At 44.3% G+C, this 18584-nt stretch overlaps 2 protein-coding genes across 3 annotated transcripts in view; one reads left to right on the forward strand and one right to left on the reverse strand.

The window, feature by feature from the left end:
* The window catches only part of Dock1 (dedicator of cytokinesis 1), a 502179-nt gene that overhangs the window by 261914 nt on the left and 221681 nt on the right, over positions 1-18584 (reverse strand). The gene's annotated exons all lie outside the window — the stretch shown is intronic.
* Positions 1-18584, forward strand: part of Insyn2a (inhibitory synaptic factor 2A) — a 53255-nt gene that overhangs the window by 28236 nt on the left and 6435 nt on the right. The window contains exon 3 of the mRNA XM_021168434.3: positions 10501-10572. Within this exon, the coding sequence (XP_021024093.1) occupies positions 10501-10572 (72 nt within the window). The remainder of the gene's footprint in view (positions 1-10500; positions 10573-18584) is intronic.

The following is an 18584-nucleotide window of genomic DNA, read 5'->3' on the forward strand; positions in this document are numbered from 1 at the left end:
AAAGTCACATGGGAGGGAGGGCACCCAGGTGGAGCCCCTCAGAGCTCAGCACATCCGGTGCAGCTACTTGGGGCAACCTACAATCCACACAGCATTTCTGAGCCTTCCCAGAGCAATCTGAGGTAAATGATCTCCAGCAGAGAGCTGAGGCTTTGGTGGGCTCCAGAGGCTCTTCAAGGTCAAGGGAGAGGTCAGGAGGGAGTGTCAGAGTTCACAGGTCATTGTATGAGACTTTGCAGTTCCCTGAACCTGGGGACTCAGCAGGTCTGTACATGGAAGGAGACAAGGAGGCATTTCTCAGGCTACTGCAGCTCCAGGTTCCGCTATGATTGAAGGGACTACAGAAACTCTGCTCGTGTCTCCTTCTACCCTTGGCTCACACAAAATGAAATTCAATCTCTGGGGGAAAGAACACTTCCAGGGCGAGAGGCAGCACAGACCACCATTTCCCACACAGCATATATTCTTAGGGATTCATCTTGACCAAGAGCAATTCCCTTGGTGTGATCACTGCAGAAAAATCAAGATCATTTATCTCGAAAGTCCAGGGACCTCGGAAAGAAAGAAAGCTGAATCTCCCCCGAGGAAAAGAGCTCCCGCGATGAGCAGCGGCGACTCATGGCATACCTACCCACCAGCCAGGCTCTTACTTCCTCACACTGATTCAAATTAGAGCAATGTGTGAACAATATATCAAAACAAACTTTTCAGTGCAACATAAAAACAACAAACAGAAGCAGGTTGAACAACAATAAGGCAGAAGAATCTAATACAATATAAAGGAAACACTGAATGTATTCCAAAGCCCAGAGGGGGTCTCATTGTGGAGCTTGGCTGTCCTGGAACCTTTTCTATAGACCAAGCGGACAGAGCCACCTCCCCTTGCCTCTTGAGTGCTATCATTAAAGCTGTGTGCACCTCCCCTCTGGCTGGAGTAAAATCTTTTAGATCAACATCTCATGAGTTATACAATAGATTGTATTCCCAGATGAGTCTCAAAATGGACAACAAGGATCTTTACAAATCATTTTACCAAGATATAAAAATTTCTTAAAAGTTTTGTGTTTTACTTTGTGTATGTGAACATGCAGTACATATCATGTCTAGAAGAGAGTGTCAGATCCCCTGGAACTGGACTTAGAGATAGTCGTGAGCTGCCATATGGGAATTGAACTCAGGTCTCCTGCAAGTGCACCAAGTGTTGGTAATCACTGAGCCATCTCTCCGGCCTCAGTTAGATTTGAATCTTCAGCAAGGAGAGGTCAGGTACATTTGTTTCTCAAACAAATGCAAGATCAGCTTTGAAAAAGCACCCAAGCTTCAAGAAGCAAAAAGCCTCAGTTAAAACTGTTAACTAAGCTAATCTAAACACATCAAAAGAATCTATAAATAAAGGATAAAAGCCCTTGTGAGTATTTATCAAGACCTGCAAATGCATAGTCACACTTTCAAACTGAAACCTCCATTCATTACAACATGCTTGACTGATAGGGCTCAACTGGGAGAGAAATGGCAGCCAGAAGGGAAAGTCCATCTTAGTACCATAAACTCACATCCTAATTTTTATTCCCTTTGTGTAGCTGATACCACCAAAAAAATTCATTTTCATTAATTTTCAATAAACTATAGCTTAAGCATTAGCTCTCCTTTCGGAACACAAATTAATCAAGCCTGCCTCGGCTCGGCCCTAAAAAGCCATCTTTCTTATTATTAATAGATATTTCTAGTGCCTTCTGGGGCAAGTGGCTTGTTTGTATCATTATTGTCATTATTTCGCAACTGGGTATCTCCTCCATTGCATAAGCACATTAAAGGAAATGCAAGCTGTGTACATTTATAGTAGAAGTTCGAAGTTCACAAAGAACCTCACCAGAATGAGAGGGTCACCACCACATTTGGGGAGATGGCAGTCTAGCCACAGTTTGTGTGTCAACACTGTCGACAGAAAGCCATGGAGTTCATGAGGGTGAGTCTTATGGAGGGATACTTTTACGCAGATTGTGCCTATGCTAAATGACTGACCTTTCTCAGGCCTGTGAGGAGGGCAGCTTAGGGTGCAAGTGCTGAGCCCTTTATCTTCATAACTGGCTGTGAGGAGAAAAAGCATGACTGGCCTTTATCCCCACTTGACTGGAAAAACTTGAAAGGGGATAATGCTAATAGCCCTTAGGCAGGCATCCTTTCCCCAGCTGGAACATCACCAAACTGGCCAGTCTATTACCATTTCCAGGAGCAGAAGGGTATTTTCTGCCTAGACCCCGAAAGAATATATATGCGTATTCTCCATTTGCTGGTGCATCCATCCGTTTGTCCAGTAAGTGTTCAAAACATACCTCTTGGTCATCCACTATACTACTGACCTATGCTGCACGCTGCCAAGCTCACCAGATCCTTGCCTATATAATAGTGTCAACAGATAAGGCAAACTGTCCACTGGCCTGGAGGTAATCCTGGGTGAGGATTGGTGTGGTAAGTTTTAGCATGGGGGAAGGAAACCGATATTAACTTTTTATTAGGAAAAAGACAGGCAGAGGCTACATCCAAATTCTTCTGATCAGAGGAGGGCACGTGCTAGACATCCCTTGGACAAAGAAAGGATGGAAGTCACCATGTCGATACTGAATGCTAGAGGCCCTTGACAGAGAAAGCAAGTGGAGGGCAGACAAGAGGCAAGTAAAGAGCTCCCAACAAGCAGCTCCAGGGTGGCCCTCCAGAGCTCTTGGAAGGCACCAGACGGGCAACCGTCACCCCACTTCCAAATCATCAAGGGGGTGGGAAGGAGTACCTCAAATTGTTTTGCCAATAGTGGAGATGACTGTGATATGTCTACTTTTATTAGACACCCAGGCCCAGCAAGGGTCACACAACTGTAAAGCCTGACTCAGCTGAGAGGCAGCTACTGGGGAAAGAAACCTAGTTGGAGCATTAACTAAGAAGACCCAACAATAGATGACTCTGGAGCTGGCCATGAAAACCAACTTGATATTCATTTTAAGAAGCTTAAAACATTGGGCAAAGTGCTTGCTGCACAGAAATGAAGACATGAGGTCAAGTTCCCAGCACACACAGTGGGCACTGGCTTGCCCGTGCTAACACCAGTGCTGAAGTATACAGAAAGGGGACATCCCTCCTCCCTAGCCACTGAGCTACAGATTCAGTGAGGGACCTGTCTCAAAAAATAAGGTTGGTAGTGATGGAGGAAGACACCTCGTGTTAACCTCTGTCTGCTACACATGCACATATACATCTACCCCAAGTGCCCCCCACCCCGACGTATGTATACATCACAAAGCTTTCATCAGATGCTCCCTAAATCCTGGCATATGATAGCTTACATCTATGTAGGCTCCAATGCTTACAACAGATGTAGATGTTTCTGTGGATATATTGGGAAAGTCTAAATTCACTTTAGCAACGGAAGAGCTGATATATAAACTAGGTACACTTCCAGTACATGATCTGGCAAATTCCTAGTGAGGTTTCAGATGCAGAAACAAGCTGGGTTTGCTTCTGGGGAAGTTTCAGAACCTGTGAGGTTCCTTACAACATTCAACTCCAACGACTTTCGAAATTTAATTTCTTGCCAGTAGCAGAGGTATGGTGTACCTCTAATTAATGTCACTTTGAGACTGTTATGTGGAAAAGCCCATTAAGATGCTGACACAAACGATGGCTTAGCTATCAAGAAGGGACAGCTGGGCAGGAATGCAAAAGAAAAAGAAAAAAAAAATTGGCACCAGGTGAAAAGAAAAAAGAGAGATCAAAATTAAGAGGATAAATTAGATAAGAACATAAATTATCACAGAGAACAGAGACAGTCTTTGCATATTTGCAAGAAATGCCATCTCTTGCTGAGGGCCATACCCACAGGATTCGGACACAGCTTTTGTGTTGATTCAGTATGACAGTTCCAACACTCTGTGTAACTAGTGTTTTGAAAAACCACACTTGGAGGGTCACCCCCAAAGTTAGCATCATGCCAAATGCTTTTGTTCGGTACTAGAAATGTGACCTTGTTGAAAATTAATACACCATTTAGAAGACGGTGAATAAGCTACAAGGTCACTGCTGTCTCTTGGGCTGTGTAGAATTTGGGGGGAAGGATCCACAACACACAGCATTACAGGCAATGCCGAGAGAAACCTTTCCCCAAGTGCTGCAGGCAAAACAGACTTAATACAGAGACCGATGGAGCCACCAAGGCAGGTGAGCCAGGGAGGGTTAGGTTGAGAGCTAAAGATCTCTTTGCTTTCTCTACATTTCCTCTCTCTCTTTTATTCTGATCTGTTTGGTTTTATTGTACATGGATGGGTGTTTTGCCTGCATGTATGTACGTGCACTGTGTACAGTGACTGGTGCCTGTGGACATCAGAAGAGGGTGCTGGATCCTCCCTCTGGAACTAGAGTTGAATGGTTTGTAAGCTGCAGTATGGGAGTTAGAAACCTAACCTGGGTCCTCTCCAAGAACATCAAGTGTTCATAATCTCTGAGCCATTTCTCCAGCCCTCCTCTTCTCTTCCTCCCATTTTCCTTTCTTGTCTCTACCTTTTTCCTATTCTCACTGCCCAAACCCCCACTGCTATTTCTTTGAACAGTCAAACTGCATCTCCCATTCCTTTTGAACTCCTAGACTTTGGTGGAATGTCCCCCTTCCTCCTGCCCCATCAATCTCTGCTGCCCTGGTACCAGGAGTTCTAATCATTCTACCATGTTTGACTGCAGTAATCCCTCACAGTGCAGCCAAGGTTGTTGTCACATGTGCAAGGCCATGAGTTTGATTCTCAGTACCATGAAAGCAAAAAGGTGTTATGGAGCAAAGTATGTAGGCATCACTGTGACTACAGGAACAACAGAACTCGGTCAAAAGACGAAGTCAACATTACTGTGGACACTAGAAAGCCAACTTCCCCTTCCCAGACATGGTTTTCTATAAGATCTTAGAACTTTGTCCGACACTGCTCCTCATAAAAGCATGGGGAGAGGGTGACCTCATGATGGACGTCCCCCTCCCTGCCGCCTCCTTCCTGCTCCTCTTTTATGTACTCCTCCTTCTCTTTCCTGTCCTCTCCTACTCCTCTCTGCCCCTCCTTTCTTCCCTCTTCCTCTTCCTCCCTTTTCCTCCTCCTCCTCCTCTCCACCCCTTGCCCTTCTTCATACCTCTCCTTCTCCTTCTTCCCTGCCTCTCTTCCTCCACAGTTTATCCAGACTCTCCTCCTCCTCCTCTTCTTCTTCTTCTTCTTCCTCCTCAGTCTTTATTCCTTCTGATCTTCTACCCAAACAAATAGTGCTTGGCTTTTGCTTTATCTTGTTTTTACTCAAGAACTGTGCGTCCTGTCTCTTTTGGATCCTTCAGGCTGTCAAAGAGAGCAAGCAGCTTGGATGGGGATTAAAAGGGAGCTCCCAGCCACCCTTCCCTGACACCCCTTTACCCTTCATACCACCTAGCTTTCCCTGGTAGCTTTGGGAGATGCAGGTAGTCTCTCTCTCTCTCCCATTTCCTGGCCTATGGCATCTCTGGAGCCAGGACAGCACCTTGGTATATCTCAGCTGAGGTTGGCAGCCAGCCTTCTTCCTTCAGTATCACTATGGGATGCTATAAAAACCACTGCAGCAACTCAGCTCTGTGTCTCCCTTCTTTTGTTTCTTTCACAATGTAGCTCCGGTAAAAGGAAACATTGGAGAATCCAGCACAGGAACTATTACCAATGCTTTACCACAAATATACACTTGTACATATGAAAGGGGATACACTTGTAGAAAAACACACATTTATATTTATATATTCAGGGACTTTTACTAACAACAACTGAAGAACTGGAGCAAATTACTATCAAAGCATTCAGTAGCTAGACTAGAGAACTGAACTGAACTCAGTGAGTGCTGGCTGGCCACTACAGTGAGGTGTCCAGCTGATTCTCTGAACAGGGACACCCTGAGATGCAGGCTGTACTCTGCAGACTGCACTTACTATGCTTTTATAAATGATGTAAACCCTTGATGAGAAATAAGGTTTCATATCAGAGCAGAAATGACCGCCTAACTGGTCCCCTATGGCCTGAACTTGTCTAAATTCTGTTTACCTAGAACACCAAGTTCTTATCCAGATTCTACTGTACTCAATTATGTCTAGTTACCTGGACCTTTCCATAAAGCCCATTCTAACACAAAGATGTAGCTAAAGAGCATCATCAAAGATAAACAAGTTCTGGGTGGCTGATTTGGACTGATCTGAGTGAGACTGCTATGCTAGAGCCAAGATGAAAGGGTACACAGGGCTGAGGATGGAGATCAGTCAGTCATCCAAGCACTTGCCTTGCAAGCATGAGAGGTCAGTCACCAAAAGCCGCGTGAAAGGCAGAGTTTATCTGCATGCTCTTATAATCCCAGTGATCATGAGATGGCAAGTTAAGACAGACAAATCTCTGGGTGCTCACAAATGGCCCAGTCTACTTGTTCCAGGCAAACAAGAGGTCCTGTTCTAAACAGACAGAGAAAGGTGCCTGAGGCTTGAAACTCAGAGCTATTCCAGATGCATGCACTCTGCACAGGCATGCTTACTTATGCCCAGATAGTATGCGCTCTCTCATGAGTGAGGATGGGCAAGTAGGTAGAGAGATGGACTTTAGGCTGTTCTCTAAAGGACTCCCCTCCCGCCTGGGTGCTGTCCTTGGTGCTAGAGCCTATTTTCTCAAGTCTAATAATGTGTTATTGTTAAGGTTATAAACTTACAGGTCACTACAGTGGGACAGTTACCCTATCTTTACATAGGACAAATATGTTTGCCACTGGAGTCCAGAGGGTTCAACCTGTGTGACTAGAACTATTCAGAATTTATCCTTCCACTTCCTTGTGGCACTCACTTCTGACTGTATGAGCCAGAGTCATATTATCCAAACAATCCAATGGGACCAGGTTTTGAATCAAGAATGAACTTACAACCCAGTATAAAGTGTGGATTCCTGAATGCAGTCAGGAAGAAAACTTTACAAGGTCAGCACCTTCTCAGCCTCCCTGGTTTGTTTGTAGGCCAGTACCTTAAGCACTTACAGCTGTGAACTTCTGAATCATCAGAGATCAGGGACTTATTGCCCCGAGGACACTCTTGCTGTAGTAGTCTGAGGCTTGGCATTGCTCTTCTCAGTTACAATAGTGACACCGAGTGACAGTCCTTTCACCTCCTGATTTTATGGAAAGGAGAGAGGGAAAAGCAAGGACATTTCTGATTGGCACTTAGTGTTCGCTGCCCTCAAGTGAGTGAGTCTGCTATTTCTGTATGTGCAGCACAGACCCAATTCACATATTCCCAGTTATTAATGTGGCCTTAATATGATCAGGGAAACCAAATCCTAGAGCTTGAGAGGTCCAAGATGAATTAGCACTGAGCACAACAGAGTCTTTAGTCAAGAGTACTGTACTGAGAAGCCTCCTGGAGAACACTCCTTTGATGGATAAAATTTCAGTAGGGACAATGATTGACAAGAGCTGCTGGCAGGAACCCTGGGGTGACTTAGCCACACAGCAAAGGTCAGCATTTTACAGTTTACCACAAGCTAATCCCTCTCTGACTTGTTTGATTCTTTTAAATGACAACCACAGAAAGGATATGAAAGAAACTGTTGGAAGCATTGAGAAGGGTCTCTCTGAGAGAGGTCCTGATAGGTAATGAAGCCCACAATGTAAGTCTCCGATAGGGAAAGCTGATGGAAAATACCACTGAGAAAAACAGAAATGTAACTGGCCACCATTGGGAGACCATCCAACCCTCCCTGGTGAACTCTACCTCTTGTAAGCATTTCACAAGCACTTACCATCATCTGGATAGCCACAGCCATGCCTGACTCAGTAGGTACCTGCTAACTGGTGGGGATGAAGGTGTGTGCTTTTTACAAGTGATTAGCATAGTCAGCTCAGGAGAGCTTAGGAAAGGACAGTGTCTTGCTAAAGCCTCCCACCATCCTGACAGAGGGTCCTCTTGTGACTCTCTGGTGCCTAAAGCCTTTGTCCTGTCATCTTTTGATTCACCGACTATATCCCAAGCTGCCAATTACATGTAGTGAAAAACACAGGTCCCTGAGTAGAGGCAAGGCAGCACAGAGCATCAGAAGCCTGGGGTCTAAGAATAATGAGATCCTGGTCCTGGAGTGTGGCTAGATCCTGTCCATAAAATGAGAGGAGAATAATTAATTGGAAGACTCCTGGCACTAGTACGAGTGAGACTCTTGAGGCTTGGAGGTGACTGAGCAGAGATGAGAAGTGATGCTCATCAGGTGTGGTAGAGGTTGTAGTGATCTATGGCAGGAAGATTCTAGAAGCTTGAAGTGTACCAATGATGGTCTCAAACAATGGTTTTGGGACCACAGAAGCCTTCTCTAAGAACCTGGAGTTTGGATGTGACTAACACAAAAGGCTCACTGGTTGGTGTACTACCTGTCTATTGCTCATACCCATTAGGATAGCAGCACTTCTGGGAAACCCAGCCTAGCAGATTGAGAGGACATCAGAATGGACAGACATTGTTAGGATGTCAAAGCACAGATGTGGGCTCAAGTACAGCTTCTCGCTGTATGGGGGCTATGGTCAAGGACAAGCTGGGGGCCAAGCTCAAATGAGGATACTGAAAACAGAGTGGTTCTGTGTATACTCAGGAGGATGGAGAAGGGCACTGTACATACCCAGGAGGATGGAGGGGCTCTGGCTAAGATGGAACAAGGAGACAGGTATATCCTTGGGGTTTACCACTCAGGAAAAAGAGCTAAAACCAGGAAATAGTCATACATGAGGAAGAGCCAAGGCAGCATATGAGGCCCAGGTGGGAAGGCTGGATATGGGTATCCAAAGGTACCTAGTATAGCAGAGAGACAATCTGAACACAGTGATATTGTGATTCTAACTCTCTTTCAATGCAACTCGTCACAGGAAATGTTTGGCAACACTTGGGAGCAGAATATGGTCACTTGATTAACAAATAAACTCCACCAAACTCAAATAAACTGAACTGATCTCAAAGTCATGCCTGTATTTACCGAGTCCACAGAGACAACGTCAGCACTGAGCGGCCAATGCTTCTGTCAGATGTTTACAGAACACAAAATATAAATGAGGAAACAAATGTTATTTTCAATTTGAAACTCACAATGCATACACACACAGTGTACACAGCAGAAAAAGGTGACACAAACAGAGGCTGGTGTTGACACAGCCAGTGTACACATGGTTGCCTTGCTGGGAGATGCTATCCATGCAAATCTGTCCCTGAGGTGGTCAGAAATCAGTCCAGATGGTGAAGCTTCTCTCACCATCAACCGGACAGATTCAGTTGTTCATGTTTGACCCCTGGTGCAAATGATATTTAGAATAAAGTATGCATGTGTCTTAGAATGACCAGAAAGTCCAACTAAGGTAGTTGGGAAGGAGCATAAAGCACCACATAAAACAATTTGGGAGGTTGAATGGTTGGAGCTATGTATTCTAGGCTACCCTGACCTGGTTAAGAAAATGAAGAGCCTCCCCATCAAAGCAAAGCATGTTTCAATATAATACTACAGAAAAATACAGTTTAGTTACTTTATTATGAGAGTCAGAAAATATCTCTCTCTCTCTCTCTCTCTCTCTCTCTCTCTCTCTCTCTCACACACACACACACACACACACACACACCACACACACACCCCTACCCCTAAAAAACATGATGCTTGGTCTCTATAGAGTGAGCTGAGGTCTGCCATGTTCTGTCCTTACTAGGTCATTACTTTCAGGCAACACAGCCAGAGAACGCATCAGACATCTTGACAATGGGAAAGATACATTCACAGACAACAGCAGCTGTTTTCTCTACAGATCCTCGGAGGAAATAGTCTAGGATTTATAGACCAAAAACAAACCCAAGGAAATTATATGCATATTAATTTATGTATAAGATCACAATATTTATGGTCAGAATGAAACCTTTGGAGACATTCATTGTTTAATCATGTTATAGACTGCACTCTTTGGATACTTCTTCAAGCATTAACAATGTAAAATCCATCCTGGACATGCTAGACAAATGTAGGATGGGGTTAGGATTTGACCCAGAGTCCATGCATGTCAACCCCTGCTCGAGCAGAACAGGAAGAAGGTCATAAAACCAGGCAATTGTCAGCCTCTAAACCCATGGTTTTCTCCTGGAAGATTTTTTTTTAAATACAATAAACATAAAGTTACTTTGAAACATTCCACTCCCCGTGCTTATAACGCAATCAGATTACACACTTCATCCAGGAGCGTATGTTCACATTCTAAATTTAATTTCAGTGACATCTTGGCTGTAGACGTGTACTGGCTGGTACCATAAAGGCAGAGACAGAAGCAGAGTGGTAAACACACAGGCGTCATTTCCTCTGATCACAAGCATCTCATATCGGGAAGGCGTCTGAATTGAGACTTCTGCTCTGTGAGGCCAGCGACTGACCCCCCACCCTCAGCCACCGATTGTAACACTCTCCTGTTCTTATCTTGTAGGCTTTCATATCGGACGGGGCAAGACACAGCTAATTGTGACACGTGCAGGAACAGTGCATGTATTATCTATAGGTATGTTAACATTCTCTTCCCACTTTGTTATTCTGAGTGACAAATGCTGTTTACCCACAATTGCAATTGCAAGAATCATTGGGGGCCATGCTGGGAAGAGTCCATCAGACCAAAAAAAAAAAAAATTCCTTCTTTGACCATAATTCTAGGTTCTGTCTAAACAGCCATCCTTCCATCCAACTCCCAACCCTCAACCCCAGGTATACAAATCCAGGATGAAGGAGAGCATACACACGTTTATCTTGTAAATGCACCTTTGTGGTCTCAGAAACAAGTATCATTTTGATGGCTTGCTCCCTTGGAATCTATAGTCTTGACTACAGAACTGCGGTCGGGCAAAACAGTAAAACATAAGTCCTTTGGATGGTATAGATCAAAGGCCTGAGTCCACACTGTATGGGATAGGTCCAGCTCTGGACACAGCATGTACAGGTATTTTTCAGGGAACTTACAAGGTCCATGGTCTTATGACATGATCCTCTCTCAGGAAACTACAACTGTTTGCCATGTGGTTTTGGTTATGATTTAAACATTGTAATAATTGACACCCACTAGAATAGATCAGAAATCTTCAATAGGTAAAAGTTATATTTAGGTCCTTGACAGTAATTTTAAGATTTTAAGGCATGGTCAAAACTAATTGGGGGGGGGGGGGTTCATGAAAGTTTTACAAATTGTGGCCACAGTGACAGGTGTTATGGTTTAGTTCATTTTAAATATGATTTAAGTCAAGAGCCAAGAGGGTTCTCATGCCTTGGCTGGTGTGAACTGTGCGGCAGTGGCAAGCGTAGATATCTCTGGGATACACTGATGTCAGTTCTAATGGTGTAGCCCTTATGGTGGCAATTCTGGCTTCCTGAGTGCATAGTAGGGTTCTCCATAGTGGTTGTGGTTATGCACATGCCTACCAACAGCATCTCCACAGAGGTGTGAGCATGCATATTCCCACCAACAGCATCTCCACAGAGGTGTGAGCATGCATATTCCCACCAACAGCATCTCCACAGAGGTGTGACCGACCATGCACATTCCCACCAAAAGCACCACCCCAGTGATCATGGTTGCACACAGCCTTTTCCTATATCCTGGTCAACATTTAACAATAGTATTGTCTTTATGAATTGAGGCAATGTCTCATTGGGGTTTTGATTTGTATCTACTGATGGTTATCATTTTATCTTACACTAATGGTTATCTGTGTATCTTCTTTTAGAAAAAAAATTTCAGTAAGAAATAAAATTATCAAAAAAGTTAGTAGTAACTTAGTAGCTAAATATGCCTAAAAATCTAGAGAGGGTCCTCCTTGCTCCCCTGTTTAAAAAAAAAAAAAGTGAACCAAACATCACTAGCACTGTATAAAAAGGTCAAACCTGGACAGTGTGGAAAGGCTTCAGGCCACTTGGGCTCATACCCATCAAGTCCGTGCTGACAAGCAACATAGATATGGCTGTAACCCAAGCTGAGCATCCCAGATAGGGCCCCGGTTCTCTAAAAGTGGAGCTGGGTCCTGTGGAAATTTTGTGAGGGAGCTAGCAGAAGAAACCACAGCTAGACATAGACTCTGAATGACCCCAGTGATACTGACTCCCACAGGATGGTGAGTACAGTCTGAAGGGATCCACTGGTCACAGCTAGGTGTGCATAATGGGCATCTGATGAGGAGGCAGACAGACACCAGGGATGCCACTGATGTCCTGTAATGCATAGAAAAGCCCATGAGAATAAAGTCACTGGGTCCATAGCATCAGTAGAGGTGGGGTGAAGAAGGCCAACATGTTGCAAACATCCTATGCCATGGTTCTATAGGAGGCATAAGTTAAAGCCTAAGGCATGGGCAATAGGGAAGGAGCCAGGACGCCCCAGGCAACCACAGCCAGGGCACAAAGCTCTTGATTGTTCTTGGTTGCTGTCCATGTGAAGGTAAAACATCAAGCACCACACAAAGGCTTCTCGGTCTAGAACTCCTTGTTCCAACTCAGAGGGAGCAGCTCCCGGAGGAGCACACCGAGTAGGTAGGACGTTGGCACAACATGAACACTGTGGATAAGAGCTTTAAATCAACAGTGAGGGGGCTTTAGTCGGGACATTCCAGTTTTAACGAATGACATGAATACAGTTAGAGCCTGCAAGTATATTAGGCAATTCCTCCCCGGGGAGTAACACACTTCTAGGGCCAGAGTTCATCCAGTCATCTAATGTGAGAAGTCTGAAATGGAAAAGATTTCTGGAGAAAGTTCATGGGGTGAGCATGTTCAGGCTAAAACTATTTAACATTTTGTGGGTGACTGGAAAAAGAATTTATTAGCACACGGTCCAAGGTAACTGAAAATAATTTAAATAAATTTAGCTCTAAATCCAGGGGTAACTTGTATAAAAAGTGATATTAAAGGTGATTTTAATGAGTCGGAGAAGGATAAGAATTTGTCTTTGGGGGAAATTAGCCTAGAGTATTGAATTGGCTCAACCAGTATTCGACATTAACCAAAGGTTTCTCATGGAAAACACCAGTAAGTGTCCAGACATTAGAAGATGAGAGTCCTCCTCATCTTCTGAGGAAGACTTGTGAAGAAGAAAGTCCGAGTCCTGATGATCCCCCTCAACTCCTGGAGACCTTTGCATTAACCACAGGATTTGGCAGGATGCATTTTCACAAACAGGATAGAGAAGAGGCTTTTTAGCCTCACAGACTCCATCAGACCCTGAACCAATGCCAAAGCATTAGCAGAGGATGGGGTGGGAGGAAGAGTGGAGTTTTTCCTTTCTTCCAGAAAAATAGTGGAAAATTATACCGTTCAGAGTAATATGAAACAAAGACACATTTCAACTCCACAGACTCTGTGTTGCACACTGAAGCTACTCTGGCTTAGGGAGCAAGTTGTAGAACATCCTGCATGTTAACTCCAGGCCAGCTCACGCTTCCACCGTCCCGTAAGTCTGAGTCTCGCAAGTCTTCATCGCATGCTCAGTAAGGCATGGAAGGTCCTATCAGGTAGAACAGACAACGCTCAGCCAACTCGCACCTTGATGTTGCTGTCGTCCTTTGTTCGGTTTGGCTTTTGAGACAGGGTCTCACTCTCTAGCCCTGGCTGTCCTGGAACTCATGATGGACTAGGCTGACCTTGAACTAACCGGTATCCAGGTGCTTCTGCTTCCTAAATGCTGAGATTAAGGGTGTGTGCCGCTACACCCAGCGCCTGTGGACCTTTACTAGAGATAAAACGCAAAAGTGACTCTCACAATGTCTGAAATGCCACAAGAGTTTCTTGAGGTTCACAGGAATAGACCTTAAAGCCAAGGAAAATGTAAACATTTTTGTTAACTGAAAACCCTCTGCCTTGGGAGAAACCTTGGCAACTCTTATATACCTGGTATAAGTATGTCATCTCAATTTAAATTATAAGCATTGAAAGCTCACACCTGTATGATTTAAGGTGTGGTCAGTCTTTTGCAGTAAGACCTGAGCATTTTCTCTAAACGTAGATATCTCCAAAAAGAGTTTCAAGTTACCTTCCAGGAGTCATGGCTGCTTTTCTGTATTGAAAATGGAGCCATGCCATGCAACTGAACCAGACTACAGAGCAGCCTGGCTGTATCCTGGAGCTGCCCCTATTCTTTTTGGGCATTTAATGTGACGGTGCCCCTCTTTCCAAACACAAGAATAACTTACTGGATGTTAAAATATTCAAATCACATCATATCGACGATGGACATAAAGAGCATAAACAAGTCAAGGAACAAGTAAATAAAAACATATTTTTTGGCAAGCATTTTGTTGCAGAACAACTAAAGGTCTGAGTCAAAAAGGAAGAGAGGGAAGGCTGTTGGTCCACTCAATAGCGGAGGCCTTGGGTAGGTACTGGCAGCATCACCCAAGGAAGGACAATGATGGCTAATGCGATGCAGCAGCTCAGGGTCCCATCTGAGTACCAAAACCCGATGCACATGGGAGATAGAAATGATGGTCTCTATGACAACAATCTGAGCAAAGGGTAAAAGCTTAACTCAAGGTCAGAGTCTTTGCAACCTCTGATTATTTACTAAGGAGAAAGGACCGTAGTCTTAAGTTGAGGACCTATATCCCTGTATCATAATTTGAGCCTCTCCTCTGCTAGAAGCATGTGTGGGATTGGGAAAGATTGAAGCAGGTTCCAAATTGGGAGATTTTTAAAATGCCACATGTCTGTGGTTATCTTAGAAGCTGAAGGACACAGGGGTCCATGAAAGCTGCCAATGTCCCCAAATTGCAATTTGTCATACCTGCTTGTTGGCAGACAGAGAGCCCTGTAGGACAATGAACTTGACCCCATCTGTCTCACATTTAAACACTGGAAACCCAGCTGTCTTCTCCACAAAGCAGAAAAATCCCTGTGCTTCTAGGAGCAGTTGGCTTAGGGAGGCAGGAAGGGCATTGTGTTCAAGACCAAGCTACCTACTTGTGGATGGATCTGGTCTTGTAATACATGTGTGCCTTTGTCATGGGTAGAAAATACATACTTCACTATGAAATAGGATTTTGCCATGGAAATATACAGGGCTTGAGAAAAATACCCAAAGGACAAAAGGTCATGAAGCGCTTTCAGGAAATAAAGGCTTCCGGGGGAAGTGGCACCAGGCAAAGATTGGAAGCACTGCTATGTCAAAGCCAGGCTCTAAGATCTGGGTGCCTGGGGTTCAGGGCTTGTGTTCCCTTTTCTTGTGGACTGGTATTCATTCCCCTTTTAAGTCCTACAGAATTACAAAGAAATCCTTTCCAACTCTGAAATCCAAGAAGCCGATTATTTACAAATACAAAACAAGAAAGGGCCTGGGGACTCAGACAGGGCCTGTGCATGGTAGGGAATATGTGGCCATTTAAAGCACACCTCTCCATCAAAAATCCTGTCTCCACATCTGCAAATGCATATGCAATGCCGCCCACAACTGACCGCTGCCCCCCACTGCTCACTAGCTCACTGCAATGCCAAGCACCAGACAGTTCTAGCTCTTCACAACGGAAAATGTTGACACGATCACATTTTCCCCTAAAATGACACCCCTTTGATTGTGATCTGGACCAACTAAGATATTCAAATGAAGGGGAGGTTCTGCACGAAGAAAGATTAAAAGAGATTCGAGTTGGACTGTCCTTTAAGTAAAACTTTTCTGCCGTATCATCCCTACTTCCTGTCAAAATATGCTTTAATTAGTTTAGAAATGTTTTAAGGATAAATGGCAAAGTCTTTGTCTGCAGCCTATCCCAGCAGTGCTGCTGTCAGACTCATCTGATGTCACCTCCAGTGATTCACCTTGTGCTCAGATTTGGTTTCAAAGGGAACAATGAAAGAGACCATTAGCAGATCCGCCCCTTCCCTCTTTTACTGAACTGGTTAATTCATAAAGTAATGGTGCAATAGCAGAAAAAGGAAAGGGGGTGAATTCTAATGTGTGTCTTTTAATGAAAACAACAGTGAGCCAGGCTTGATTCAAAGGCTTTGGGGGATACCACCGAGATGTAAGAGATAGTAATAATGTTGACACTGATGAATTAAGGAGTATTGTTTCCAGACAGGAAGTTCTTCTTGAGCAGGGTTAGGAAGACTTCAGGAAGAACTGCCTACTCCTGCTTCATTTTTATAGTATCAAGGCCACCATAAAAGTGGCCTCAGGTGACCCCAGTAATCACTCACTCTCGCAGTCAGTGGACAGGGTAGCAGGAGGAAGCCCAGCCTACCCAGCCTTATTGTAACTCCATGGGTTGGGGAGAACTTGTAAATTGTCCTATAAGGTGTCATAATCTCATCATGTGACACAGAGAGATAAGGGAGGACACCATGGAGGGATGCCAGACAATGAGGGGGTAGGTGTGTGGAGGTGGCTTAGCTATGTTTTCTAGAGCTCCCTCTGCTGGAGAGTTAGGAACTGGCAGGTACCAGAGTATCTCTAATAAAGATGGCTCCATGGATGCAACTGAGGACTTTCCAGTATGTGACTTCCAAGAAGGAAACACCTTAACGATACATGTTCTTACCCAAAATGATGATCAGGTTTTAGGAAAGATGAAGGAAACACACTCAAATGATTAGACAGAGTAAGGTATACAAAAAGACCATGATTGCCCTTTCTTATATCATTCCCGATTAAATTACCACACACCACTGAGCACACAAAATATATGGTTGGAAAGACATGAAGATACGCGAGGAAGAAGGATTCTTCCCTGGTGCCCAGTGTTGTGCAGAAAGGAGCTCGTCGGGGTGAGGGAGCAGAGCACAGAATAGCTAATGAAGTCTTGTTGTAGAGAGAGGTAATTGCATTTGTATGCGGAGCCAGTGCCAGTCTGAGGCTATCTCCATAGCCACTTGGAGCAGCAGTGTCGCTGCAGCCCATGTCACCCGACGATTATCTCTTAGTGGAAATACCCTTTCCAGTGCCGCTTCAATTACTCCTCTTGTGCATATTGAGTTCTTTAGCAGTCTGAACCGAGATGGGGGAAATGTGCCTTCCATCTAACTAACGTACATAGCTGTATTCTAATTCACACTGTTTAAATGGGGACAGGGACGGTGATGGTGATGGAAAGGAACCCTTAGACAATACCTCACACAATGTTATTCCAGCATAAAGGAACTATTTTTTTAATAAAATAAATTAAGTCAGGGGAGAAGAATAGCTTTGACAGGCCTCAAAATTCTTCTTGAAAATTCCCAAAGCTAATAATCCAATCACTCTCAGTATTCTTTTAGAATCTAAAAATACACTATCTATCTCTTGCCCCCCGCCCCCAGAATGTAAGGATTTTTCAAACCTTCAGAAACACCTTGCTTCCCTTCTGGAGACACTGTGAAGCTAACAATGGCACAGAGTAAAAGCTGCCCACATCCCCACATCTTGTTGGCAAAGCAATGACTTATATTTTATTCAGGGCAGAAGACCCCAGAGCATCCACAGCCCTGGCCTTTGGTTAAATCAAGGGGTGAAGGTTAGAGATCCTTTTTCTGAAGTCTAAATTAGCACCAAGGAAAGAAGAAGTCTGTCAATTTCATAAGGAGACGGATGCCCCGTGGTTTTAGATGAATATGGGGATTTCCTAGGGCTTAAATACAGGATTCAGATTTGCCCCTAATTCCTGAGTTGGGTCACAAAACATTCTCAGGAAAGGTTTCAGTGATTTTTGAGTCCAGTGGTCCCCAGGCCTTCTCAGCAGCCTCTCCCTTTGACCAAGGCCAAAGAAACAGAGCCTGCTGAGGATTCAGAAGCAGGCTGCTTAACTCATTCCCAGAAGTATCCAGGAAGCAGTGTCCCTGTCTGAGCAGAGCAGCAGAGGAGCATCCAGAATGATAAGGACAGGGGAGGGGAGGATTATGATTATAACCAAGTCCTGCGACCTAGGCCATAGGGCATGCTAGAGTAGATTTCAGATAGGATGAAAGTCGGGCATTCTCTGGAACTCACTGCAATTACACCCCAAAGAGCGAAAAAGCCATACTTGTCACTGAGGATAGAATGGCAATGTGTGACTGTCTACACTTAATAAATGATTGATCCCTTCTAATTACAATGCATGATCTTGGCAAGTTCTCCTAGGATGACATGAGACATGCTAAGTACTCATATGACAATCTCATAGTCAGCTGGCCACATTCCTGCCTGCCTGGGGGAAGCGATAACAGGCAGAGCTTACCAAAATGTCTTGGGTTTACTTCTGCGGCCCTGTGGCCAGAGCAGGGCTCCCTGAGGGCTGTGACTGGCCTGACCTTCCCTTTCACTTGGGCACTTGCATAAGACCTGGTGTGGCAGGTAAGCGGGACAGGCTGGGGCCTCAGACAAGCATATCCCAAAGGCCAGGGAAAAGTGAGAGGATACATTCTGGAAGATCACTCTTTTTAACCAGCTTTGGATACGATGTATTTTAATTTGTAGCTACAACCTATGGGCATTTAAAAACTATACTCATAATGCCTTTGTCATAGCAAATATCTTTATAGTCTCAATAATTGAATATTACCGGATAGGCAGCTAAACTATGTCTGGTG

Source organism: Mus caroli, unplaced genomic scaffold (assembly GCF_978045245.1).
Source record: "Mus caroli unplaced genomic scaffold, Mus_caroli_1 scaffold_8, whole genome shotgun sequence".
NCBI classification, from domain to species: Eukaryota; Metazoa; Chordata; class Mammalia; order Rodentia; family Muridae; genus Mus; species Mus caroli.